Genomic DNA, 24,887 nt, shown 5'->3' with positions numbered 1-24,887 from the left:
TTCCTCTCTCGGATCGACTGTACGATGGCAAGAAAGTCCTTAGTTGCCTCATACCTTGTATACCTCTCATTTAGCAACAATAACAAAGCGAAGAAAACGTGAAACGCAGCTAAACACGTACAGTACATCGTTGCGTTCTTCCTTCTACGTGCGAGTACACAGGTCGTTCGGTCCTCCTGGACTGCACTTTTTGCTGCAAAAGAGTTTTTTCTGAATACCAGGCGCCAGACGCAGCCCTCCCGGTCGTCAGAAATCCGTTTTCGAACACGCTGTAGAAATACAAGGCCACCACAGGCGCGCGCGCGGTACTTCGAATCCACATAGACCTGATTCTTGGCGCGCAGCAAACGACGCAAAATCGCATCCTCCAACGAAGGCGAACAATGAGTCGCAAACCATAAGCATTTGGTGAAAAAGGGACGGACGCTAGGGAACAAAACACCTTCTTCAATCTCGACAAGGCTCTTCCGGGCTGCACGCTTTTATCGTTAGTTTTCTACTTTCGCTGTTTTCGTTCGGGTATCCCCCCGCCCATTGACCTTGTCGAAATTTTTGAACCGTCTCAAGGCCTCAGACAGCCCTCGTTCGCACAAAGCAGAGCACGAGCAAGGGCAACGGAGCAATTCAATCCCTTTTCCACCGTGTGAGAGAAAGGACCTGTCTTTAGTGCACATTGGTAACCCCACCGAAGTGCCTTCTCCCGATTTTACGTAACAAAAGTTGGCACGTTTGAGTTATCACATTAACGGAAAAGTTTTCAAGACACAACGGTGCCTCCTCCCTTCCTAAGCGGTAGGCTGCCGCATGCGTCGCTTTCACTGCCGCATGCGCGCCTTTTTCGCATTTAGGTAACAGGAATTCCTCCTGCTCTGCACGCAAATCGTCACGGCTGCATGCACGCACCCAAGTATAAAAAAAGAATTTCCCTTGAAGGCTTTCCCAGAGACGAGAGGACACGCCGTGACGAAAGTGTCCCAGGCGCCAGGCGAAAACACCTTCAGCACACTACAATTGAACCGGTTCGCGTCGCCATCTGAAGCAGCGGCTTTCTCCCGCCTTCCAGGCCGCGCCTCGTTATCTATTTGACATGAGCCGAGGTGCGTTCTGCGTTGACTCTTGGCGCGACCAGCGCGGAGAAAGCGAGGAGAAAACGAGGAGAAAACTGCGGTCCGGTTAACCAGAAATCTCTCGCTCGGGGGTCAGACGAGACGTGTGGAGTCCCCCCCGCGGCCCTCCCGTCGCAACAAGGTTCAGGTTTCGTCTGCGTTTCGCCTTTTTGTTTCACCCCGGGGCGCGAGGCGTCAGACTGGCCTCGCTGATGTTTGTTCGCGAGCAGGTTCGCCGCATCATCGACACGGTGTGCTCCGTGACGAGGGCGAGCGACGGCACCTTGCGCATGAGTCCACAGAACTCTTCAAAGGTGATGTGGCCGTCGCCGTCCGAGTCGGCTTCCAGCAGCTCCGCCGCTGCATCTGTCTCGAGGTCTCCCGCCATGTGGAACACTTGGCGCAGTTCTTGAGCGCTGCACGGGCAAGAAAAAAGGCGAGAGACAAGCACCTTTCGTGAGGGGCGGTGTCAGCCCAACACCACACGAAAAGGACAAACTGACAGTCCGCAGTCTTGCCTCATATCAGGTGTGCTTCCTCCTATTTCCACGCAGCGAAAAGAACCCAACCAGTTTTACCCGTCTCCCTCGGAAGCGCGGGTAGACTGCTCGAGAGACCGCTGGAGCGGCACTGTCACCCCCCCCCCCCTCGGAAAATTTTTAAAAGTCAGCCTGCAGAGACACAGCCCCTTTCTGTGACGGCTTCCGAGAACCAGAAGGTTTTTTGCGTCCGGCACGCCCCTCCTCTCTGTGTGTCTGGCGAGCAGCGGCTGGTGAAAAAAGTCTGAAACAAAAACTCACCTGACGAGGCCGTCTCCGTTGATATCCAGCACGCGGAAAGCTGCTCGACACGCCTCCTCTCGGATGTAGTGCGACTGATGGAGACAGGCTGCAATGAATTCTGTGTAGTCGATGCTTCCAGTGCCTGCGGTGTCGACTTCTCTGAGGACTTCTTCCAGGACCATGTCCGGGGGCAAGTGGACGCCGCTGCGTTCGATTCCCTTGCGGATTTCCTCCACTGTCAAGACACCGTCGCCCTCGGTGTCGAGCTGCGTGAACACGTTCTTGAGGCCCTCAATCTCCGAGTCTTCCAAATGCTGAGCAATCACCGTCAGCGCCAGCTTCTTCAGCCGACTTAGTCCCTGGAATCGCCGGAATTTGCTCAAGATATCCAGGCCTGCAGACAAAATGGAACAGTTACCAGCAAAACAGCTCTCACCGCCTGCCTCTCCGGAGAAACACACGGCTGCATGCGCACATGCATACAGGCAGACAAGCACCAACTGATGCTGCGCATATAGAGAGACAAACGGCACGGCCTCCTCCATTTCTGCCACAGCGGAGAACCAACCCAAAACGGCAGCCTATATATCTATCTATATATAAACAAACGCATGCGTCTTGCCCGTCTTTGAAAGATTTGTCGCATTCGGGAGTCCTGTCGCCCCACCCTTGGCTCCTCGCCTCACCTAGAGGTTCAAAGTGGTCGCCTGGCGCATGCATGGCGAACCACGCGTGGCGGAGGCCTTGTTCTGCGCTGATCCGGGTCCGGGGATGCCGGTCAAGAAGACGGGAGATAAGGTCCTTGGCCTGTAGCGACACTCGACTCCACTCGCTGTCCGGAAAGGTGTAATGGCCTGCACGGACTTTGTTCATGATCGCCCTATCCGAAGGCGCATTGAACGGCGGGTATCCACAGAGGAGAATGTACATCATGACGCCGGCAGACCACACATCGCACTCTGGGCCATACCGCCCCTCCAGCACCTGAGTGCACGCACAGGCAGAAACGCACAACGGTGCGTTTCGCGTGAAACGCGCGAAAACAAAGCGAAAACCCAGAGGAGCGCCAACGACGCGGCTTCGACGTTCATGAGGAACCGGATCACCAGCTGGACGGCAGCATTTTGAAACACGCGCGATCCGCTGTCAACGCTACCGAGTACGCATGCTCCCCTTTTCACAAAGCACACAGCATGGTAAGTGGTCATAGAAATACACATTTTTTTGAATACAGATATATAGCTTCTGGTCAACGAAGACTCTAGAGAGAACAAGACTGCACATCTGGATCAAGCGGCAGGGTTGAGTTCGAGGGTATACGGTGGTCAACTGGCGAGCTTTCGTGTCTTCTTTTGTACCTGCGGCGAGACGTAGTACGGCGTTCCGGCCCTCGTCCGCATGGGCTGACCAGGTTTGAATCGTGCGGCAAGGCCAAAGTCGATTAACTTGATGGGAGATTCGGGATTGTCGTGCAGAAAAAGGAAATTCTCCGGCTTGAGATCTCGGTGTGCGACTCGATGGGCGTGGCAGTAGGCGACAGCTGCCAGGATCTGCCGCATGATGCGGCAGGCCAGCGCCTCTGTAAAGACACCCTGGTGGACCAAGCGATCAAAGAGCTCACCGCCTGTGCAGTGCTCCATCACCAGGTAAAAGTCGGTCATATCCTCGAAAGTCTCGTACAGACGAACAATGTTTGGATGGTCGAGGCTCTTCATGATCTCGATTTCTTGGCGGAAACGATCTGCATCTTCCACGTAACACTTGGGAATCTTCTTCGCCGCGCGACGCGCTCCCGTTGCATTGTCAATGACGAGCTTCACTTCTCCCCAAGTGCCGCGGCCTGCGACGAACCACCGAGAAAAAGTCCGAGAAAGGGATCTGGCGTCACACACGTTAGCGGCAAACCTGCAAAATTAGAGCTTCGCTTTTCTCTCCTTGCATTCGACTTCTTGTCTGCTTCAAACCCTTCTATGCGCTTGGGCTTCTCACAACCTTTCGACTTCCTAAACAGAGCGTCGGTTCTTATTCAGCAGCAGACACGCGAACGCTGAGCTGTATGTAAACTGGCGAGATGGGCACGCCTGTAACATTGAGATGCAGTTTTGTACACGGCAAAACGAACCTCGATAAAACCGCACGTCTTCAAAAGAGGTACCACCTTCCTGTCCGTGGTCTCGCCACCCGGTAGGGTGACACTACTCAACCACACAAAGAAACGGTATCCGCCCCTGTTTGGCGCTTGGCGTTGGGGAGGCAGAAAGGAGCGCGTCGAACGTACACCCGTGAAGCATCGGTTGAAACGTGAATCATCGCTGCCAGCGGCGAAGATTAACGTTCGCGGGGGAAGTGCGTGCTTGGGCCGACGAATAACGTACCAATCGTCTTTGATACAGTGTAGTAGTTTGTGATGGGCCCAGTGTTTGCCAGAATGAAGGCAGACCGTTTGAAGGAAACACGATTCCCTCCGCCTGCTGCTTCATCCGCAGCTTGCGTACTGGTGGACCCGCGTCTCTGGCCGGTGTTGCACTGGTGATGTGGCATGATGTATCCTTTTCCCCCTCTCTCTGCGGCCGCTGTGGCCTTTCCCGTTCCAGAAGAGACAGGCGGTCCATGGACGCTGTGCAGCATTCTTCGCGATTCGCCGACTTGCGGTCTTGCCCCGTCGTCGGAGCCCGAGCCGTCGGAGACTGAAGCGGCGGAGTGGAGAGACGCAGCGCGAACATCTTTTCTTTTGGACCCGCCTGCCGCGTGCTTGTAGAAGGACGGCCCAGGAATGGGTTGCAGGGGGAAAAAAGTAATGGAACAGGTGGCCAGCGAACCCCATACATTTTCGATGACTGAGGATGTGTTGGCCGTCAACGTGACTACGCGATTGGTGGGGATCGGCTCCCAGTAGATTTCTCCCGAGGCTCGGCGAATAATCAACTTGTACTCGAGCCGGACGGGCTGTTGCTCATCGAAGCACACCTCGCCGGAGCGCCATGTTGGGAAGGACGACGCGTCTGTCGACAGAACGACCGAATTCTGTGGATTCCAGTTGCCCACGCGGTCGTGATTCGCCACAACCATCAACAAGTCACCTGGAAAGGTGGCGTTGCACGAACAGTGCCACGAGGTCTTGAGTGGCATCTCTGGAGATTTGAACCAGAAGAAGAAAGGAGCAAGCGTTGCAAAAGACGAATCGGGCTGACGAGGGTTCCAGAAGGCACTGGGCTACACGCTGCCGCAAGGCGCCGTCTTGGATATCCACAGCAGGAATTCGAGATCGCTACTGTGCCTCGCGCGGATACTCCGCAGAAACAAGCACACAAAACCCGGAAGCAAGGGAACGACGAGGCGATGGCGTTTCAAACACACATACACACACTGTCGTGAACCGCAAGTCGAAATACGCACGAGAGGACCAGGCAAAAACACGGGCCGTCGGCAAGCGGGGGAAAAGGCGACAGAAGAACAGCAAAATGTGACCTCTTCAGAAGTACAAATGGGACAGACACAAATATGCCAGAGAGGACGATACGCTGTCACAGTTCCGAAAGCACTTCAATCGGTAGGTAAGCGGAGGACGGCGAGTTCATGACAGACCTTACCAGAGGGCTGTGAGAGCACAGAGGGCTGTGAGAGCACAGAGGGCTGTGAGAGCACAGAGGGCTGTGGAGAGCACAGAGGGCTGTGAGAGCACAGAGGACTGTTTGAGAGCAAGAAAAGTGATGTTCGCTGGCATCAGGAGACGACGATAAACAATCGCGGTGACGGACCAGAGTATTCTTACAACGAAAGACAGCCGTCCGCTCCTACTCGCACAGATTCCCGATGGGGCACCACCGGGCACACGCTGGATACAACCACGGAAAAGCGTTCTCCGTCAACACGTCACCCACTCTGCTGCGGCAGTCGGGTCGCAGAAGTACTCGAATTTCGGAACATTCCTCTATCATGGGATTTTTTTTGGAGTGACCAAACCCGTAGGACGTGGCGGGTGGACTTTTTCAAGCAAAAAGGCGAGAAAGGTGCGCAGACGATACGACGCACACCAGCCCCGGCAAGAAAAAATAAATGATCCAGGGTTTGCCTCGAAAAGCAGAACCCCGTGGATGCTTTTAAAACTACGCCGCAAAAGTACGGGCGCTTCACAAAAAAAACAAACGGGCTTGGGGAAGACAAATAGAAAGGATCCGGATAGCCGTGTATCTTCAGTCGTTTCGCGAGCAGTCTTGCGACTCACTCCAGAGAGTTTCGAGAGACAAGGCCTGCATTTTTGCGAGGAAAGTGACAAACACACTACCATTTAAGCGACGCAACGCTCAACTAACGAAAAAACCCCCAAACATCTTGGTTTCGACGACGCCGAATTTTGCCCTCTTTGGAAACGGGACGCCACGAACAAACATCCAAGCGGGCTTCGCCCGGCAAAAGGCAGGGATTCCAACGCTGGGTTTCCTGCCTGTGGATACGGTTTTTTTCCCGCAGAGAAGACCGAGACGCCTAAGGTTTTATTGTCACTTTTCCCATCCAAGTATTACTGACCGCATGGTGTTGGACATTCCGTGTGCCGGCTCCCGAGCATGAGAGGTCCGAGAATTCCGGGAACTCGCGGCCTATTCCCCAGCGATCACGCCAGGAAGAGTTGCGTGCTTCTGACGAGCACAGGCGGCTCAAAAAAATGCGCTGGCACCGAATTCAGGCTCTCTGTGACTGTCAGAAGAAAGGTGGTTTTGCAGAAAAACATCGTGTGCTCACCCGTCACTTTCTGCCGGAACTGAAGTTGTAGTGTCTTTCATTTGCATTCCGCGTTTATACGTGACCTTCCCGACCCCCTATGCGTTCTGACAGGCCGGGAGTTTTTCCTGTTGCACGCATGCGCTCTCTTGGGCCATACCCGTGCTTTCCGCCTGTCCCCGCTTCGCTCTGGCAAAACAACTGGTCAGTTGCTTCCCCGGTTAAGAGCGCAATCGCCACTTTTTTGCGCGGACCGTGGGATCCAGAGTGGAACTGCTATATATATGTATATATGTATTCATACATATATGGTGGATGCTCACGAGCTAGCTGTTGATCGTAGCACAAGGCAGGCCCCGTCGACGAATGGACGCCGTGACTTCGACACTGGATTCACCAAGCAACGCGGCCGTAAAAATCATGTTTTGCCGTTTTTGCACCCGCACAAGAACTGCCGATTGCCGTACAGTGAGTGTGTGGTGGGTTTGTATCGGAGGCTCCTATAGACACAAACTGCGCGGCGGCTACACGCACACCGGATCACCGAAAGTGCCGATCCGGTCGCAAAGGGCGGTGTGTGCGCTAGAATTCGGAAACGGCATTTTGCAACGAACGGGCACCATAGAGACGAAGATAGCTTGAATAGTACAATTGTCGTAACACCCACGGGAAGAGCAATGTGTTGATACAGTTTGTACATGCAGGGGACCGCGGATGCGTAGGCCATTAAAAGATCCGGTGGCGACTTCAGGGATAACAGCCTCCGGAAGCGTTTTTCGCCAGGGAGGGCGGAGACGAATTTCGGTGCAAATATGTTGCTGCTCGAGCAGAGATGTGATTCGGTTTGCTGTTGAAGTCAATATTCGCCATAAAGTTATTTTCGTTCTGTGTAGGATTAAGGCTGCTCCACGTATCTCTCCAGAATGCCAAAGTTGTTGAGAGCCACTGCACATTTTTAATCCGAACCGCACGACGACTTCGCTTACTAGGCAGGTGACACCGTGCGAGAGTGTAAGGAAATGAGTATGGTAGTCGCGACAAGTCGGAAAGAAAGATGTGAAAGGCGGCAGTTGTCGCAGTCAGTGATTCCACTGCGCCTGTTGCGTCGCTTGTCTACACATGTGGAAACCCATCGGTGTCACAACAACCTAAGTTCGACTCCCTCTGGGTCTGACCGTCCTGGCATCCCTGTTCCCGGAAAGCGGTCTCCAACAGGCGGCACAAGAACCGATCGACCGACAAGAACAGGCTTTGAACTTGAGCTTCCCCGGCTATTTTCGTCACCGAAACACGGGGGCGCATGCAGTTCTTTCACGACTCGTACGTCGTCCAGCGACTTTTTCTCCGGCATGGATTCTGTAGCGGATGGACAGAATCCTCCGCTGCTGTCGCTGCTGTTAGTTCCTACGGAGATGATGCTGTCAGCCTCAGACGAAAAGCGGCGGTGACTGGTAGGTGGTCTTTCCAATTGAATATCTTGCATTTCGACTTTCCGGCAAAAATACTGGGAGAGTGCTGTTGTAGCCGCTGCGGATGCCGCGCTGCACAGCCACCAACTTGCTGCAAAAAGCACCCAACGGAAGCAGGAGCGCAAACGGGGCATACCAAGACAGACCACTAGAACTACGTTGTGCACAACACTATCGTACCTCCTCCGTCGAAGAGACAAGACGCGCCTTTCGCGCCTACCGTGTGAACTTCTTGAACACCATCTACCACCGGAAAGAAGGTGGAGAGGCCGTGTTACACTCCGTCCATACGACACACCAGGCACACAAAAAGGTGACGCTTGGCTCCCGCCCATCTTTCCGAATCGAAAAGCGCGGTGTCGGCTTTATTTCGCCTGTCCGCACCTCTAGACGAACTAGGAAACTCTTCCTGTCGTTCTGTTGCACAAACTGGACAAAAAGGAATCGTTTTAAAACGGATGAACGTTACCTTAGGGATAACAAGCTGATCCCTCGCCCGTTAAGAATGAACACCCACGTAACCGGGAAACCGCCTGCCTGACACTCTTCGACAATGCTCTAGTCGCCACACATCTGTTCCTTGAAAAACGTCTTTGAAATATGACACTGTACACAACCAGAGTTAACTCATGAGGGGAGACGTCATCCTCTTTGAGACCTATGCAGATAATGGTATTGCGCGGAAACAGCTGCTCTCGCACTGTCCCTCTCAGTGGCAGCAGGAGATGACTGACGACGACTCCACGAGCCGTACCAGAAGTGACGCGCGGAGACACGCACGGATGATCCATTCATCCCAGTTTCTTGCTGACGCTTCGGGAGAGCGGCTTCTGAGTTCCCCATCCTATACAGTCCAGCTGCTGCGACAAATCTTCCGACACAGCATGCGGTACAAAATAGCGCTCCAAGTCAAGTCAGCAAGACCGCTGCAATTCAGCGATGGAAAAAGAGGTCCCGCAACGCCACTTACAGTTGGAGGGGAATCCGCCGAAGATCCAACAAGCCAGCAGGTGGAAGAAGTGAATAGAAAAACAAAAGTCGAGGCACTTCCGCGTCCTCTGGACAACCAAAAAGACCAGGTACGCCCTGAAGACAACCAGTAAAAAGGAAACGTAGCCCCGAGCTGCACGTACAGTCTCCCCACCGGGACTTACTTTAGACGCAGCTGTCTTAACGCCAAGCATCGCCGGCGAACACGCAATTTCTCGCTTTTTATCTATACGAGCAAGCGGAACGACCGGTGAATGTTCCCCGAAAAAGGACGCGCGTGGAGCGAGCCCGCTGCACGTGAACCATCACTCCCGGGAAAACACCCGATTCGACGCCCTGCCAAGAAACAGAGAAAAGTAGACATCCTTCTCGAGCCGGGAGACGTCCCAGCCGATCCATACGCGGCCGGGGACTGGCTAGTATTCCAGCTGACTTGGTTCTTCGACACAAGCCTTCGTAAGGGTCGGCGCAGGACATGCATGCATCTGCAGCAGCTGACGCACTGCGATAATGCCTTTGCGCTGACTCCCACGCAACGGAGGACTTGTGACTGCCGATGACTGCACGCAGCCCGTCAGATCCTCACAGAAGGCATTCTTCTACTTGTACGTGACTTCTTGCGGCAATCTACCCGTCGGCACTGTATGTGGGCGAAAAGAGAACCGTACATTGCGAGGCTCGAGAGAAACAAGACGAGAAGGAGAACGCGGCCTTCCCTGGTCGCGAACCGGTATAGCTCTGTCTCAAACAAGATCTTTGCCCGCCGCATTCCTCGCCCCGTCCCCCAATATCTCCCAGATGCGCCTTCATTTAAGTCTGCGCCGTCTCGTGCCGCAGATTGACGGCCGTGCGGTTCGGCAAACCGTCGGCTGTCCGTTTCGAATCCGACCGCTGCAGTGTCTTCGTTTCCGTTGGGCGAGGACTCTCGAATCACGAAACGCCGAGCGGGAACCAGTCCCCCCGCCCGGCCGGCCGGGTCCGAGAAAGCCGCATCGCCGTCGGAGGTTGCCTCGTGCCCAGCGAATGGAAGAACCGCGAGCATGTCTCCGCGGTCGCCAACGAAGAACGTGAGTGCGCCGAGGGCAAGGAGAGCATACAGAAAGTAGAAGGCAGACTGAAGCACAATGATCTGCGTAAGCACATACTTGGGTTGAAACGTTTCACTGCCGTACAAGGCACCGGAGGCCAGAACGTACAAGGGCGGACCGCCGCCAGCTGCTGACAGGGACGGGCGAGCCTTCGACGAGCGACCGGGAAACTTTGAAAACTCGGCGTTGCCCGAGGACGCCGGAGAGAAGTCCGCCGTGCCTGCAGAAAGACACCGCTGGGTTGCCATTCCTCCGGGGTGGGGAAACCGACTGTTTTGAGAGGGGGAAGAATCTCGCACTCTAGGAAGACCTGCCTGGCCGGGTCGGCGCATCGTGGCGGCAGAGCCGACAGTCTGCAAAAGGCGGCACAAAGTTTACACGACGACGAAACGACGAGAGAGCCGAGAGGGACGAGACAGCCAAGAGAGACGCCGTGGGCGTGACTGACAGTGTAGACGAAAGAGGGGTTGCACCAAAGAGAGGGACCATGGTGACGGAGAAGCTAACGGCTGCTGCTCACGTGTGCAAGAGAACTAGGAAAAACAACTTGAAACCAGTTGTGCCGGTATTATAACTATTCTTAAGCGGTAACGCACTGGTCGCGGATCTGTTTCAGAAAAGCAGGAAAAACGTGCACGGACTGCCAATCTCTCCCTTAGAAGAAAGCCGCAACGCAGCTGTGGACAGCTAGTGTACAGCCTGCACGCAGAGGCTTGACGCTACAGGCTCTTTTGAGCAGCGTCGCTGGCCTGTGTGGCGCAACAGCGCACACACACGTGGCAACAGTTTGTCTCTCTGTGGAAATGAACGAGGCAGCACCGCGTATACAGATTTGTGCCAGCCTTCGCAGGAACTGAGGGAAAAACTACCGTCGCGGGGCCGGCGATAGAGGAGTCTCCGCGCGATGCAGAAGACTAGGCAAAAGTGCGAAGACAGGGGTGGACCAGTCGGGAACACTGCAGCAGAGGAAACTCTCAGCTACATGTCCCAAGCCGTCGTTTGGTCAAAACACATGAGGAGAAATCCGAACCCAAGTGATGTGTGTGCGTGTGTGTGTGTCTTCCGGAGACGAGTAGGACGCGAGACACGGCTCCTCGAGTATACCGGTGCTCGTGCTGTCTCGAAAAGATGCATGCACCCGCCTTCAGGGTTAGCGCCGTTGCATGTGTTGTCACGAGAGAAACGCCTGTTGTCGCGCCGATGGCGTTTTCAAACCCAGTTCTTCATTCAGTTCGGTGGAGAGCCTCTTTACTTAAACATAATTCCAATACTTTTTTCACAGCATTTCCCGTTTAAAAAAAATACAGTGTATCTATCCAAACGTGTTAGAGGAAAAAAGAAGTCAAAGTTTTAACATGTGTATCTAAAAAATCAATTAAAACAAACCGGCCACGGCCCTATTACACCTTGGAAACCTCATTCTTCAGGACCATCACGTAGGCGATTTCACGTGCTCCAGAGCTGGACTCCTAGGCAGAGGCAGCGGGTCGCCAGTGAGTGAAGCAGTGAAGCAGCCCTCTTCGGTGAACGCCTAAAAAGTGCCCAGATAAATGATGCGGAAGATATATGGAAGTCAAGGGATTTTACCATAAAAAGCAGGAAGTGCTTGGGGTGTGTCATTCACTAAGAAAAAGGGGACGAAAGAGTCTTCAGTGCTTGTATTGTTTGTGTTTTTATCGGACGCTCCCGACTGCGTTTCGAATTCCCAGGGTCTGTGGACGTGTGTGCAGGGTGCGAGGGAAAAAGAGCACATGTTTTCTCGACCATAGTTTTCACCGACAGTCAAAAAGTTATGCGACGCGCGGCTTCTGGATACCAGATATGCTAATTTGTTCGATTGAACACGTGGGTAATTCGTTGCCAATGGCAGTTTTATCGAATTTTTGTTCGCGCGTTTGCGGCTGTTTTTCGTGAATTTTTGTTCCTTGTCTCGTGTGAGGAGCCTCTTCTCTACAGCGTCCACAAATTCCCGCTCACGTATCACCGGCATCCGTGTTGCTGCTCAGTCTTGGCAGTAGCTCGCCTTCGACACTATCTGTTGATACGGATATGTGACCTTCCAAGCAATAAGCAGTTGCGGTTGTCTTCTGGTTTGCAATAGCTTAGGCGTCCGTAGAATTCCGGTGGGGAAACGGACCGTTCATTTGCGAGGTTTGAAAAGGGAGAATGCGCGGAGCTTCAGAAGGCATCGTCTCAATGAAACTAACTGTTCGTCAAAAGTCCTTGTGTTAACCGTTCTGGAGGTGTGCCTCGGGTTTTTTGTTCTGCAAAAAAGGCAATTAGGCGGAGCGAATATACCGCCTTTGCGTGTACTTCAGGTTTGACGCACGTCAGATCTGCGGAGAGCCGAACGGCTCCCCATATTTATTTTTTGCTCCACACCGCTGGCTTGTGGAAGCACGCGGTGGACGTTTGTCTTGCCGGCTCTTTCGTAGCGTTCTTGGCAAATGTCATGTTCATCAGGCTAGCGAACCCAGGGCTAGCGAACCGCGAAACAACACTAAACGTCGTGGCAACAGCCTTGGCGGGTCGGTGCACGTTGTGAAGAGCCACTGCTCGGTGCCGTGTTTCGCCTGCCGTAGTTTTAGTGAGGCCAAAGGACCGACACGCCGTCTGTCTGACGTCTCCCTCCCTGTGCTGGGGCATACACCGCGTTGGTGTGAGCAACTTACCAGCCATACGGCAACAGATGTGTCCGTGAACATCTGTTGTAGAACTAGTTGCACATATGCGTGACCGTGTTTCGTCATTTCCATGAGAAAGGTACGCTAGATGAACCCATGGGACGTCACTGTGCTGCTTAGATTGTGACGAGTAGAGATGCCCATGTTTCGTTGACTTACCAGGATTTTTCACCTCTGCAAAGGCCGTTGAACGGTTGTTTCATCACGTCTAGAGTCCTTGGATCCCAGCAGGTCAAATAAAAGAGTGCTCGTAGTCTTCACTCAGGATGTGGACGAAAATTTGACTATTTTCCGCGGGAGACTACTGAATGTGTGTGCAGGACACCTAACTGGTTGCCAGAGCTTTTGTGTGTCTTTCGGCCAAGCACACTTGCGTTCACGTGGTTGTGTCTGTTTGGGTTAACTCCTCGCGAAACGAGCCGCAGCGACGCCAATCCTACTAGTAACCGCGTGAGACTCCTTCAGCGGGGTTTGCGAGAGGATCTGCGTTCGTCGACGCGAGCATGTCTTGCCCTCGGTTCATTCTGTAAGAGGCGTCGTGTGTTCCCCGAACTTTCGGGCGCTGCTCTTAAAGTCGCCCGCATTGTTGCTCTACGAGAGGCGTTTCCCGTACAGAACCGTAACGTTCAGAGGGTAAACATGGCGGCGTCTCTCGAGAAAGGCCGGTCTCCCTCTGCTGTTCGACTCGGCGAAACAGAGGGGACAGCAGTCGACAGTAGACTGCCGAAACGCGAGCGAGACGGCTGTTCGGAATCCAATTCTGCGGCACTTTGTTCTACTGGCGTTTCGTGTCCTCGCGTCGAGGACACGCCTGCCTCAATGAATGGAGAGGGCGCCGGAGAGCGTGCAAAATCTCCGGTTTGTCTCGGCAAACGCAGTGCGTCCGGAGAACCTCTCGCAAGCGTGTATGCCTCCGACATGCCCAGCGGCGGTGGCGAAGGATCGATGGAGACTGTCGAGACCAACTCAACGAAAACTGCCCTTGCGTCGGGTTCTAGTCTCCGTGCGGCTCCGCCTGCTCACGTTTCCTTCGCTGTATGTACAGCCGCAGACGGCCAGCGTGGCGAAACATCTCCTCCCCTCGACGGACGGCGCGCGAATGAGCAAGCGGCGGCGCCGGCGTCGTCGGTGAGCATGTGTCACGAACTCGGTTACGAGAGTCGACAGATCTGTACAAAGGGCTTGGATTTCACGCTGCACGGGCGGGACTGGCGACAGGTTTTTGCGTGCAGCCGCTTCGACTTCTTCGATCCGTTTTCGCTGCTCCTTCTCCGTCTCTTCTTCGCCCTCTCCCTCTTGTCGATTTTTATCTGGATTTCCATGATGTCGGATACACCGTATGTCTTCTTCACAATGTGGGCGAACTTTTTGGCTACGGTCCACGCCGTCGTGGCGACAGTGTGCAGCATTGCGGCTCTCCCGTCCATTCTACGCAGTGCGCGAGAGCGGCGAACGCAGGAGAGCTTTATGCATCACGACTCTGTCAGCTGCACCGTGGGCGACGCGCGGGACGCGAAGGACGCCGGCGTTGCGCAGCGAAGCGGGGGAACTGCCGCGGAGGCAGCCCGACACCGTCCCTGGTGGAAACAGGTCTTTTCACTTCGGGCTCGCACGCGGCAAGCGTACGCGTGTCTGTTGAACGATCCAGAATTGTGTCACGACGGCGTTCTGTTTGACAGCAAAGCTGCGTCGGCCTCGGCGCCTCTCCGGGGCACGTCGTCCCAGACCACAGCGACGGAGGCGGAGTCGGCGGTGGAAAGCTTTCATGTTTCGAATTTTCTTGTCCATGCTTCGAGGGATTCGCCTGCATCTGCCGGCAAAAAAGACGCTGGGCGACTCTCTTCTGGGAGCCGCTCCACCCGCGAGGAGTCTCCCACGCTGGGTTCGCCTTGTCCAGTGCGCCAGCCCCACGGGGAGGGAAAACCAGGCGCACTCGGGGAAGAAGGGAAGTGCGCTGGGGAAGGCAGGACACTGGGAGCGGGGTATGGAGACGGGAATAGTCACGTGGAAAGGGTGAGGCAGGAGGTGCGGGTGCCGACTCCGCAGCCCGAGGGCAGCCGAACTGCAGCGCCCGCTGAGAGGAGGTCGGAAGACGCGGCCTCGCCGTCTTGTTCACAGCGGTTTCTTACCTTTCTCCTTTTCACGATTTGGATGGTGGCAACCGTTGCGGCCCTGACGTGCGTGTTTGTGTTCTGGTGCGTCCTTGTGCCGTTTGGTGAGTTTTTCCGGAGTCCCTCGAGTGTTCTCGAGCACTCCGTGTGTCTCGTTTCCGCGTTTCTGATCACGTACACTGGAAGAGTCCCCTTTCTGGTGTACCATTTCTGGGTGTTTCTTCTCGTTAGTTTCGCCTACTGCGTGATGAGCGCCATCGTCTACGCGGTTCCCCTAACAGTCGGCGACAAGGTCGGCTACGTCTACAGTATCTTCAACTTTCCTGCGAAACCCGTTCAAGCCTGGTTGTCCCTTGCAGTCCTCAGCATAGTGGGCGCGGCCTTCGCGTGCTTGGTTGTGTGGAGTCTTTGTTGGAAAACAAATCTCCTTTTCGACCCTGCGCGAAGGCAGTGGTCCGCCTCCCGCCCAGGAACAGCGTCTCCCGCCCCACAGGCTGTCATGCTGAGCGACAAAACAGACCGAGTGCTACCGGGTGCACGCGTGTGTGAAGAAGAGATACACTGGACGAGCTAGACAGGCGCACGCGCGGGCGGAGACGAGAAGGGAGCAAGGCGCCCCCGTCGCTGTGTTTTTCGCGGTCTTCCTGCTGGAAGGACAAAGCGCATCCGCCGTCCAAGCCGGGACCAGGGAAACACGTGGCGTCAGCATGTGCATGCTGGAGGGACATTTTCTTCGCTTTCTCTTTTTCGAGGGACAGCGCCTCCGAGAGCGAGAAAGCCGTACGACGCGCACAAAGGAACAGAACCACGTCAGGGTGGACAAGGCGAGGCGAGAACACACACTTCCGACTTTTGGAGGACGAGGCGAGAACACTCACATTCGACTTTTGGAGTATTCGGAAGGCCTCCATTGGCCGTGGGGTCCAACTGCAGGTGACATGAATGGCCAGGCATGGCCCGGGAGGTCGCGGAGATGACGGGTTGCCGCCTTGCACTTACCAGGGCGTTCACACGAAGACTCGTCGGGACGATGCGAAGTTTCGTGTGTAAACACACTGTCCGCAGTCTCCCGGGAGTTCATGGCTCTCAGCTTCTACAGGAATCTCCGTTTTTTCAATGAAAGGCTTGTGTATGGGTAGAACCGATCGCTAGTAGCTTTCGTGGGATTCCTCATAGATGGCTACGAAAAGGGAGGGGTGTACCCCCTGAGTTTGGTCGCCGGAACTCTGAGAGTTGCGAGGGGCTACTTTGTCACTGTATAAAAGGGTTTGTGGCATTTTACAAATGTACAAGCTGGCGTCCGCTCGTTTTTGCTTGCAGAGTGCGAAAGCTTGTTCATTCCGTTTCGCCCACCAGCGTATCGTCCGATGAAAATGTTTTTTCTGTGGTGTTTCTTTGCTGGCCAGTGACATGCGTTTGTCTCAGTTTCTGCGCCAGGCCAACTTGCGCCGTTTCAGTGTGTGGCGGGAATGCGAGACCGGCTGATGCCCGTCTCGCATTCAGTAGCAGCCGCGTTCTCGTTTTACGCGACACCGCACACTCTTTGCACTTCCCTTTCCGGTATAAAATATGCACTGGCCTCGACTGGCCACAAGGTTTTACTCGCAACAAACTGCAGAAGAGGTTCCCATCGCCGGTGAAGGGGCGGAGCTTCCTTTCTTGCTTTCACAAACGCACCGTGCGGCAGAACCAAGCCGACGGTGCAGTCTGTGCCGAGCAGTGAAACAGCGCAGTGGACACTCAGACTCCAGCTGGGACTCTGCCTCCTGGATTTCGTAACTCCGCGAGGATCCGGTTGGACAACGGAGCCGGCTGGTCGCGCCGCCAGATCACGGCGAAAAAAAACGCTTTGAGGCGCACAAATCCACGGCGAAGAGGAAACGGGCATCGATACTGCATGCAATCATTTTTAGCGAAGAACGAACGTCACGCCTGGTGCTGGGCGTCACGCTCTTCTGTTCGATCCCCGAAAGCGTGCGGCAGGGACTCCTGCAGATCGTCGAAGGGGTCTGGTGGCCGGTCGCCTGCACAATTCAATGAAAGAAAGTTTATTAGGTGCCAGTGCGTATGTTTGGCGACGAAACGATCGTGGGAAATGAAATCTGCTTTACTGCTTACGTCCACTAAAGCATTTCATTTTTGTAGGAATTGAACACACCTTAGACTGTCTACTCAATTCCGATTCCTTTGGAGGAAACACGCGAGCTTGAGGAGGTGTTTGAAACCATAAAGGTCCAGACACAAGTGCGCGCCTCTTACGTTTTCACGGAAAAAGAAAACTAACAGGATACGTGGAACAGAAGATACCCCTAAACCCGCCGCTGCTCTTCTGTCTGGAAAGCCCCGGCTAACGGAAGCCGCCCTTGCTCCTCCAGCAGTCGGCGCGAGAATCAGCGTGGACTGTGTCGGTATTCCGTGCTTTAGTGAGCACAAAGTGGTTCTCGTCGCGCTGCAAACGCCCACTTTCAGAGAGGAACCGAAATGCGCTTACTTTCACCCAGAATCTCCGAACACAGATCAGATGCTGGAAAAAACATAACGGGACAGCGTCTCGCGTTGAAACGCCCCCCGCAGTCGCTCGCCTCAACTGCAGGCATGCTCTCCGTGTATCCGGGTAGCGTCACTCCTCGCTCTGGAGAGGCCCCGTATTTGTTCGTTCACTCACACGCACGGATCGTAGGCAGGAGCTTTTAACGCCTCCCGTACACACACGGAATTGCCCGTCCTTTCTTTTCTCCGCGTTTCGGCTTACTGTCGCTGCAGGAGTCCTCATCCTCGTCGAACGCCTCCTCTGCAGTCAAGGCGAGCTCGACAGGGTCTTCTGAGAAAGTATTCGCGTAGGCAACTCGCTCCGAGCTCTGCATCGATGCATGAACAAAGGCGAGAAGCAGGAAGGCTGAAAACTCGGGCAGAACTGATGAGACGAAAAACGCGTCCAAGTGCAGTCGTATGTGGAGCCCCGCATGTTTTTTTGTTTCCACTGCAGAGTGGGACAGCGTATCCACTCTTGCTGATATGGACGCGAGTTTTTCAGAGAGCCACCACGAGAACCTGCGGAGAAAGAAAGCATCCTGCGCTTCTGGTTTTCATTTATGTACCTCTTCATCAGCATGTGCCTCGCCGGCGAGCGCTGCCGTCTGAATTTCTGCTGCCGCGCGACGTCCGAAGGTCCACAGGAACCGCTGCTTCTCCTCGGGGCTCTTCAGCTCAGACCACTCGTAGTAGGGCAGCACGCAGACGGCGTAGCCCTGGAAACAGACGCAAAGCGCAGCCAAGCCGATACCCAAACGCATGCAGGCCAACTGGGGTGACGCGAGGAAAGAAGAACCACACCCGCGCAGCAGCAAGAGCGAAAGCGTGTGAGGTTCAGCGAAGAACGGCAGTGAAACACAGGGCCGGCGACACGACTCGGAGTCGTAGAGGAGACTCGTGTCTGCGCGAGCGAAGGTAGGAAGCCGTAGTTCAGTGTGCTCTTCACCCCAGTCCATCTGGAAAGGATCTTTCCCCCGCCTCCGCCGAGCGCAGAACGCGTGTCCGCACCTCAGAACGCGTGCACGCACCTCAGAACGCGTTCCCCACTCCAAACGCTGCGAGGCGCAACGCCTCGGCCGACCCTCCCGCGGCAGGTGATTCTGCGATGTCCGATGCTGCTCCAGAGCGGCCAGCTGGTGCAGTGACACGGCGAGAGCTCCCCGTGAAGGGGTCGGCTAGCGACGCCGGCAGACTGGCGGCGCGCGCACGGTGCCCATTTGGCGAAAGGAAACGGAACGGCGCCGACGTCTTCGCGACTCGCCTTACCTGAAGCTCCAACAGGCGCTGCTGAAGTCTCGAGTACGCCGTTCTCCTGGTAGAGTCCAGGTAGAAGTGGTGGGGGCCTACCACGGGACGCGCGAGACATGGAGAAACGTTTGCGCGCTTGTGAAACAGAAACGGCGTTGCAAATACACACTGGCACGCAACCGTGCAAAGGTCCGAGGGCGTGATGAGAAATTGTGTTTTGGAAACCACGAAGCCAGGACCACTGCACACCGCGGGAGGAACGCGAGTCGAGCCGACTCTCGGATGACCCGTCGGCAACGCCGAACACGCCTCGATGCTGCCTTCTAGCCTGTGCGTTTTGATTCGGATGCTCACCTGCGCACATAATAACGACTTTTTTCTCAGGAAGAAGAATATCGATGCGGCACCCGTTGATGTACAGACGCCGCTGAAATGAAATGCCCATCTCTTGCAGCATCCAGGCAACCTCGACGGCCCAGCGCGATCCGTGGTCTCCTAGCTGACGCAGATACACCCAAAAAAACGACACGTTCTGTTCAGAGACACACGCAAGCTCCGGCGGCGCCGCGCGGGCTTCATCTGAGCCGCAGCGAGCGGAGCGTGCAACAGGTCTGGGAAACCGGCAGTGTCTTGCCACTGAGAAGCGACGTAGACGACCGGCGCCGCCAGGCCTTCTGTGCGATGAGGCGCCGCGGGTTAGTCACTTGCCCGTCGCCCCACCGGAAGAGAAGGTGGCCCTCAAAGACACGATCCACAGAGATGGAGCTACACCGTGCAGACGAACTGGGCACGTCGAGTTGGACGAGAACAAAACGTCTGTGAAAAGGCACATCCACAAATGCGCAGCGGGTGCGCCGCAGCGCTGCGCATTTCCGCCCTCTTTGAGTCTCTCCCGACGTGTGCGAAATCCCTCTGCCTTCGCCGAGGCAGCCACCACATCCCGCAGACTGCGTCAAGCAGCGCAGTATCTATGCATTCATGCAGAGACCGGCGAAGGGCGAGTGTCCACAGACAGACAGACAGACAGACAGGGGAAGTCCTGCGTCACGCGAGGACGAACGCGAGTCGCAAGCAGGGGAAGCGCACGGGGGGCCTCGCAGGCATTCGCAAAGAATCCTTTGAGGTGTTTATCGGCACCGCAAGGCGTCGCGGACCTCCTTGGGAGTCGCATCTCGAACGTTCGTCAGAAACCGGCGGACGTCCTCGTCGAGTTGCTCGTAGAGATCTGAACAGACACCACAACGCGCGACCGGTCTTCGCGGGAATGTGAGGGCGGCTCAGTTGGCTTCTGCAGAAGATGCGTCAGAGAGGCACGAAGAGGCGAGAAAAGGACCGCTGGGCGTTTCCAAGCGTTACCCCCTTTTCACGCAATGGACGCCGAACGCTCGAGGCGTCCGACGCCAACGCGGCTTCACGAGAGAACAGGGTTTCTGGAGGAGACCGAGGAGCCTGTTTCCCCGCGTCGACAAGCGAGGAAAAGAAAAGGAGGCGGTTTCCCTCACGCGTCGCCCACGTTCTCAAGCGGCCGTGGCGTGTGTCTTCCGCGGTTTTGCTTGGAGAAAAGGTGCGTGCCGTCGTGGCCTTTTTCTCCTCGAGCCGAGAACACCCGCAAGTGGCGCCGAGCGGGAAGGACTTCCCGGCGCTCCGCGAACCTTGCGGAGGTTTCCAGACTTTCTGTTCAACCCCGCACTTGTGGTGTCCTTTTGCTGCCGCCTACCGGGGTGGTGTGCTTGAAAGACAATTGCCGTGTGGCGCAGTTTCCTCATCTGATGAACAGCAAGGGAAGGCGACTTTCGGACGAGTGCGACGAGGAGGCGTCGAATCAGCTGTACATACACAAACGCGGGACGGACCGCAGCGAGGCAAGAAGTTTCACAGCGCTACGCGACTCGGCACGTACTGCTTCTCGCCCCCTCTCAGTCCTGCGGACTGGCGAATGGCGAGGGAAAACGGGGGAACTTCTCTCGCGGGCGCGGGCTCCATCCATCCTGTGTCTCCTCCCGTCAACATTGATCACGCCGACCGTGCCTTTTCTCAACGGTGAAACGGATGCACGCCTTCTTGAAACACGCGTAAAAATGCTGCTTGAAGAATGAGGAAACGTGGAGCGGGAGCGGAAGACAAGAGACGAGCTTTGGCGGACGCGCTCGCAGTGGGGGGCGGGGGAAACGCTCGAAAAATGCAACACGACCTCCCCGCTTTTCCCATCGGCCTGTTCCGTCCCTTGTCTCTAGGCTGGTTACGAAAGCTGGCGCACGAAAGCCCGATTTCGCAAGACGACGCGTACGCTGGGGCGAGGCAGGGGTGGAAACGCCGCGAGTGCCGTGGTGCACACACACTCCCGCTGCTGTGCCTTGGTCGCGGGCGTCAGTGCGCCCCCCCCTGGTCTCTTCGCAGCCTCCTGACCTGTTCGGAGCCGCCGGTGAGGCACACCGTGGAGTGGAGAAGGAGACAAAGAGCCTGGCAGTCGAACGGGTCCGGATCCTGCGTGAAGGACGGAGAGAGAGAAGAACGGATGGACGTAGCTCCAAACACCCGTGCCGGCAAGTGCTGGTGGCGCCGTGCACCCAGCTCCGGAGTCAAAAGCTCAGAGGAAGCGCGAATCTCCATCCAGCCAGCGAGCGGCCTCGGACCGCGCCCAGAGTGCCGTGGATCGGAGACACAGGCACGCAGTGCGTCTGGAGGCGCTCGCGGGGGAAGGCTCCGGACGCCGCCATCGCCGGCGCCTGCAGAGCTAAAAGAGGGGAGCAGGTGGTGGGGGAAAAGCGACGGACAGCAGTTGTGCCCGCCAGGAGGAAAACACGGGGCGAGTCGAGAGCCAAGCCGTCATCTGAGGCGGAGGATTTCCCCTCTCGTTCGCGCGACGGAGGGGCAGAACCGGCATCGAGTATTGCCCCAGGGAGCCTGCCGTGGGAGAGCCCCGTCGCCGAATTCAAAGCCCTCCCACTGGACGGCAGGACCACGGAAGAAGGAATCGCTCCGCACACACCTATGCAAAAAAGAGGCGGGAGTGCGGAGCGAAGGATCGGGGCTCACGGAGAGGTGACCAGGAGCTGAGAGACACAGAAAGAGCGAGAGGGGCGGTCGCGGACTGGGTACCTGAGCAAAGAGGTGGTGGACTGCCTTGTGGAAGGAAATGGTCAACTTGGGATGCGTGAAGTCCAGCTTGCTGAACGCGCTGACGGCCACGGACAGCTGCGCCTGGTCCAAAGACAAAGAATGCTTCTTCAGGATCCGAGACAGCAACAAGAGCGCAGAGCCATCCCTGGAGAAGCCGCACACACGAGCAAAGACACGAGGACGGAAACGCTGGCCCGAGCCTCTCCAGCGAGATATCCCACGCTCGACAGACTGCTTGCTTTCCTCACACCTTTGGGTCCCGAGTGATCCTCAGGCAGTGAGGCGAGCCTCTCGGCCCCAGGGTTGTGCGCCGATCTTCTCGGGGAGTCTTCCCGCCCCGTTCCAAGGCAGTCGCCCCTCGCCCTTTGCTCCGCTCCCTCCTGATCTCCCCATTCCTTCCGGTCTCTCCCCTTCGAACACTAAACGCGGGGCGTTCGGCGCCTTCTCGTGCACGCATTGCGCCTCTCCCGGACGCCCTGTTCGTCTTCTCCCCTGGGTCTCGTCCGCCAAAAACCGCCTCCCTTTCTTTCTGCTGCGCGTCCCTCCCCCGAAAAACGTGGACTTTCTGGCGTGCGCTGTTTTCTCTCCCTCTCGGCGTGGTTTCTCCCGTTATTTCCACCGTTGTTTCCTCCGTTATTTTTCGCGGCTGCCTCCTCCCGCAACGTACCTGAGGTCGATCCGAGCAAAGGCGGCGACGAGCATCGCCGCATGCGGCGGCGTGAGTTGCGGTCCGACGCGCGGGAGGTGCTTGAGAAGCAGCTTCCAGAACTTTGCGTGGTAGACGTAGAAGAAAGCCAAGCTGTTGCCTGCGAGCGCCAAGTCCTGTGCGCCGCATTTGTGGATCTCCAGGCACAGCTGGTTGGTGATGAGTTCGACGGTGTCGTACTTGTGAACGCGCAGCTTCTTGAATGCGTTCAAGACCAGGCTGAGGCCCTGTGGGGAGAACTGGTCGAGCAGTTTCAAGACGAAGGGGGCGAGTGTGTGAAGAAGCCGCGCGTCGAAGTAGCGCACGCGAGCAAAGGCGTACAGCGTGAGGGCCAGCTGGTGTGCATTCATGTGCACCGCCGTCAGAGCCACGCGCTGGACAAAGACCTTCCACAGATTGGCGTCGCGCACGTTGTTCTGCGAAGCCTTGAACATCATCTTGATCAGGACGTCCGGCTGAGTCATCCAGCGGTTTCGGTCTCGAGGCACAGACGCCGCGCGAGCAAGAGTCCGCCGCCGCGACAACCGGGGCGGCGTCGGCTTTGGCGGCAGGGAGGCAGCCAGAGGAGACGCAGACGAATCGAGGAACCAGGCGATCGGGTCGTCCAGATCGTCTTCAGCGGGCGGCTGAGAGGCGAAACCTGCAGCTGAGGAAGGCGACCGCGACGAAGACGCAGGCAGAGAAGGCGAAGCAGGAAAGACGCGGGAAGCAGAAGAGTGACCGAGATCTCCTGACCCCCCTGCATGCACCCCGCCAGAAGAAGAAAGAGACGAGGAAGAAGGGAGAGACGAGGAAGAAGGGGGAGACGAGGAAGAAGGGAGAGACGAGGAAGAAGGGGGAGACGAGGAAGAAGGGGGAGACGAGGAAGAAGGGAGAGACGAGGAAGAAGGGGGAGACGAGGATGGAACTGATGTCAGAGAGGGGAACTGACGAGAGGGTGGCGAAGGGAAAGAAGATTGAGGCGGCTCAGCAGCCTGGCGTGACAACAGTCCGTGCGGTGCGGGGAGGAACGGGGGACTGTGCGCCCGAGTCGATGACGGGGCAGGAAGCTCTTCAGGCTTTGCAGGCAGGCAAAACGGCGGAGACGTGGAGGCCTCTGAAGAGGTAGGCGAGGTGCGGAGTTCTGGACACGAGGAAGCGTGGGAGGCGAGAGGACCTCCGAATGAAGGGGAGGCAGTCGAGAGCACTGGATCAAACTCCGGCGCAGAGAGTGAGCAGTCGCTCGTCGGCACACCGCTGGAAGAGCCCCTCGCCGATGCGGCAGCCGCTTCGGAGCTTCGCCGACTTTTCTTCGTGCGCTTCTTCACGCTCGCATGGCACGCATCGTCCTCCGGGAGGACGTACATCGCCTCAAAGAGCCGCTGCAAGTCGGTCGCGTCCCCGGCGACGTGTCCCTGCTCGCCCGAACCAGAGTCGCCGGAAGAAAGCGATGCGCAGTTCCTCCCTGCCTTATCGTTCTGAGAGGGGGAGGAAAGGTCGCCGCCCGAGGCGCGACGCGACACGAACCTGCGACGCTGCAGGCGAAACAAATGCGCCGGGCGTACGGCGCCACCGCCGACAGGGCCCATCCCCGGCGCTCCGCCGGAGGAGAGTGGCTGCTCGGAGAGCGGAGATGCAGAGCAAGGAGGGGCGTTGCGGCTCAGAGACCGCAGTGCGCAAGGCGACCGAGACCAGCCCGCTTCTGTCTCCGTACAGGAAGAAGACGGCCGGTGGGGCATGTACGGAAAGGGAGTCAAAAAAGGGAGACGTGAAGGTGCCGAGTGGCTTGCACTGAGCGAAGCGTCTCCTCGTTCTCCGGCGCGTCTCGCACGAGAGCGGTAAGCCGTGAAAAAGGCCGGAGACGCGCAGTCTGCGGAGCACGACTGCAGAGCTGGACGTTCGCCCCTGCCAGGCTCCAGGAACTCGGCGCGACCGACAGGTTCACGCCCAGCCGACCGGAGCCTCAGAGTCTCTCGCCTAGCCCCTTCAGTTGCCTCGCGTTCGCGAAGCAAGGACGAAGCGCAGGCTTTCCCACGCCCATATGGTGGCCTCGCCGGCTGCGGCCTCCCCAGCTGCCTGCAGCCTGTGAGACGAGCGCCTGGAAGTCTACCGGGCGCCTCATTCCAGGAGGAGCGGACAAGAGACTGCGCATGCATTCTCCTCCCAGGAGGGGAAGTTCCGGGTCGTTCTATTTCAGGAGAGGGGGAGCACAGAGCCTGAGACAGTCGAGGACTTCGACAAAGTGTCCGGGGACCGCAAAGCCGGGACAAAAGACTGGCTGCAGACCCCCCAGGTGCTCCGCGCGTGAGGCCCAGAAAACACCCTTGCATGCACACTATACGGGAGGCACAGG

The 24,887-nt window shown here is 56.7% G+C and overlaps 4 protein-coding genes across 4 annotated transcripts; 1 reads left to right on the top strand and 3 right to left on the bottom strand.

Moving 5' to 3' along the window:
* Positions 1-1,281: 1,281 nt before the first annotated feature.
* NCLIV_047220 (Calcium-dependent protein kinase, related) lies at positions 1,282-5,017 on the bottom strand (the record flags this gene model as incomplete). The annotated part of the gene is made up of 5 exons (XM_003884272.1): positions 1,282-1,522; positions 1,907-2,282; positions 2,575-2,872; positions 3,247-3,728; positions 4,264-5,017. The coding sequence occupies 5 exons, from the start codon at positions 5,015-5,017 to the stop codon at positions 1,282-1,284; spliced, it is 2,151 nt and encodes a 716-aa protein (XP_003884321.1).
* Positions 5,018-8,034: 3,017 nt separating this feature from the next.
* On the bottom strand, positions 8,035-10,486 carry NCLIV_047210 (conserved hypothetical protein; the record flags this gene model as incomplete). Its single annotated transcript, XM_003884271.1, has 4 exons — positions 8,035-8,167; positions 8,831-8,936; positions 9,047-9,162; positions 9,735-10,486. The coding sequence occupies 4 exons, from the start codon at positions 10,484-10,486 to the stop codon at positions 8,035-8,037; spliced, it is 1,107 nt and encodes a 368-aa protein (XP_003884320.1).
* A 2,991-nt stretch (positions 10,487-13,477) lies between these two features.
* On the top strand, positions 13,478-15,523 carry NCLIV_047200 (hypothetical protein; the record flags this gene model as incomplete). Its single annotated transcript, XM_003884270.1, has 1 exon — positions 13,478-15,523. One exon carries the CDS (start codon positions 13,478-13,480, stop codon positions 15,521-15,523), a length of 2,046 nt encoding a protein of 681 aa, XP_003884319.1.
* Positions 15,524-16,875: 1,352 nt separating this feature from the next.
* NCLIV_047190 (hypothetical protein) lies at positions 16,876-24,273 on the bottom strand (the record flags this gene model as incomplete). Its single annotated transcript, XM_003884269.1, has 11 exons — positions 16,876-16,973; positions 17,441-17,473; positions 17,702-17,807; positions 18,048-18,197; positions 18,748-18,824; positions 19,084-19,228; positions 19,884-19,954; positions 20,447-20,555; positions 21,136-21,213; positions 21,829-21,994; positions 22,517-24,273. The coding sequence occupies 11 exons, from the start codon at positions 24,271-24,273 to the stop codon at positions 16,876-16,878; spliced, it is 2,790 nt and encodes a 929-aa protein (XP_003884318.1).
* Positions 24,274-24,887: the final 614 nt, after the last annotated feature.

Source organism: Neospora caninum, chromosome X, assembly GCF_000208865.1.
Source record: "Neospora caninum Liverpool complete genome, chromosome X".
In the NCBI taxonomy this organism is placed as follows: Eukaryota; Apicomplexa; class Conoidasida; order Eucoccidiorida; family Sarcocystidae; genus Neospora; species Neospora caninum.
The sequence above is the reverse complement of the archived record's forward strand: the minus strand, read 5'-3'. Positions and strand labels throughout refer to the sequence as shown.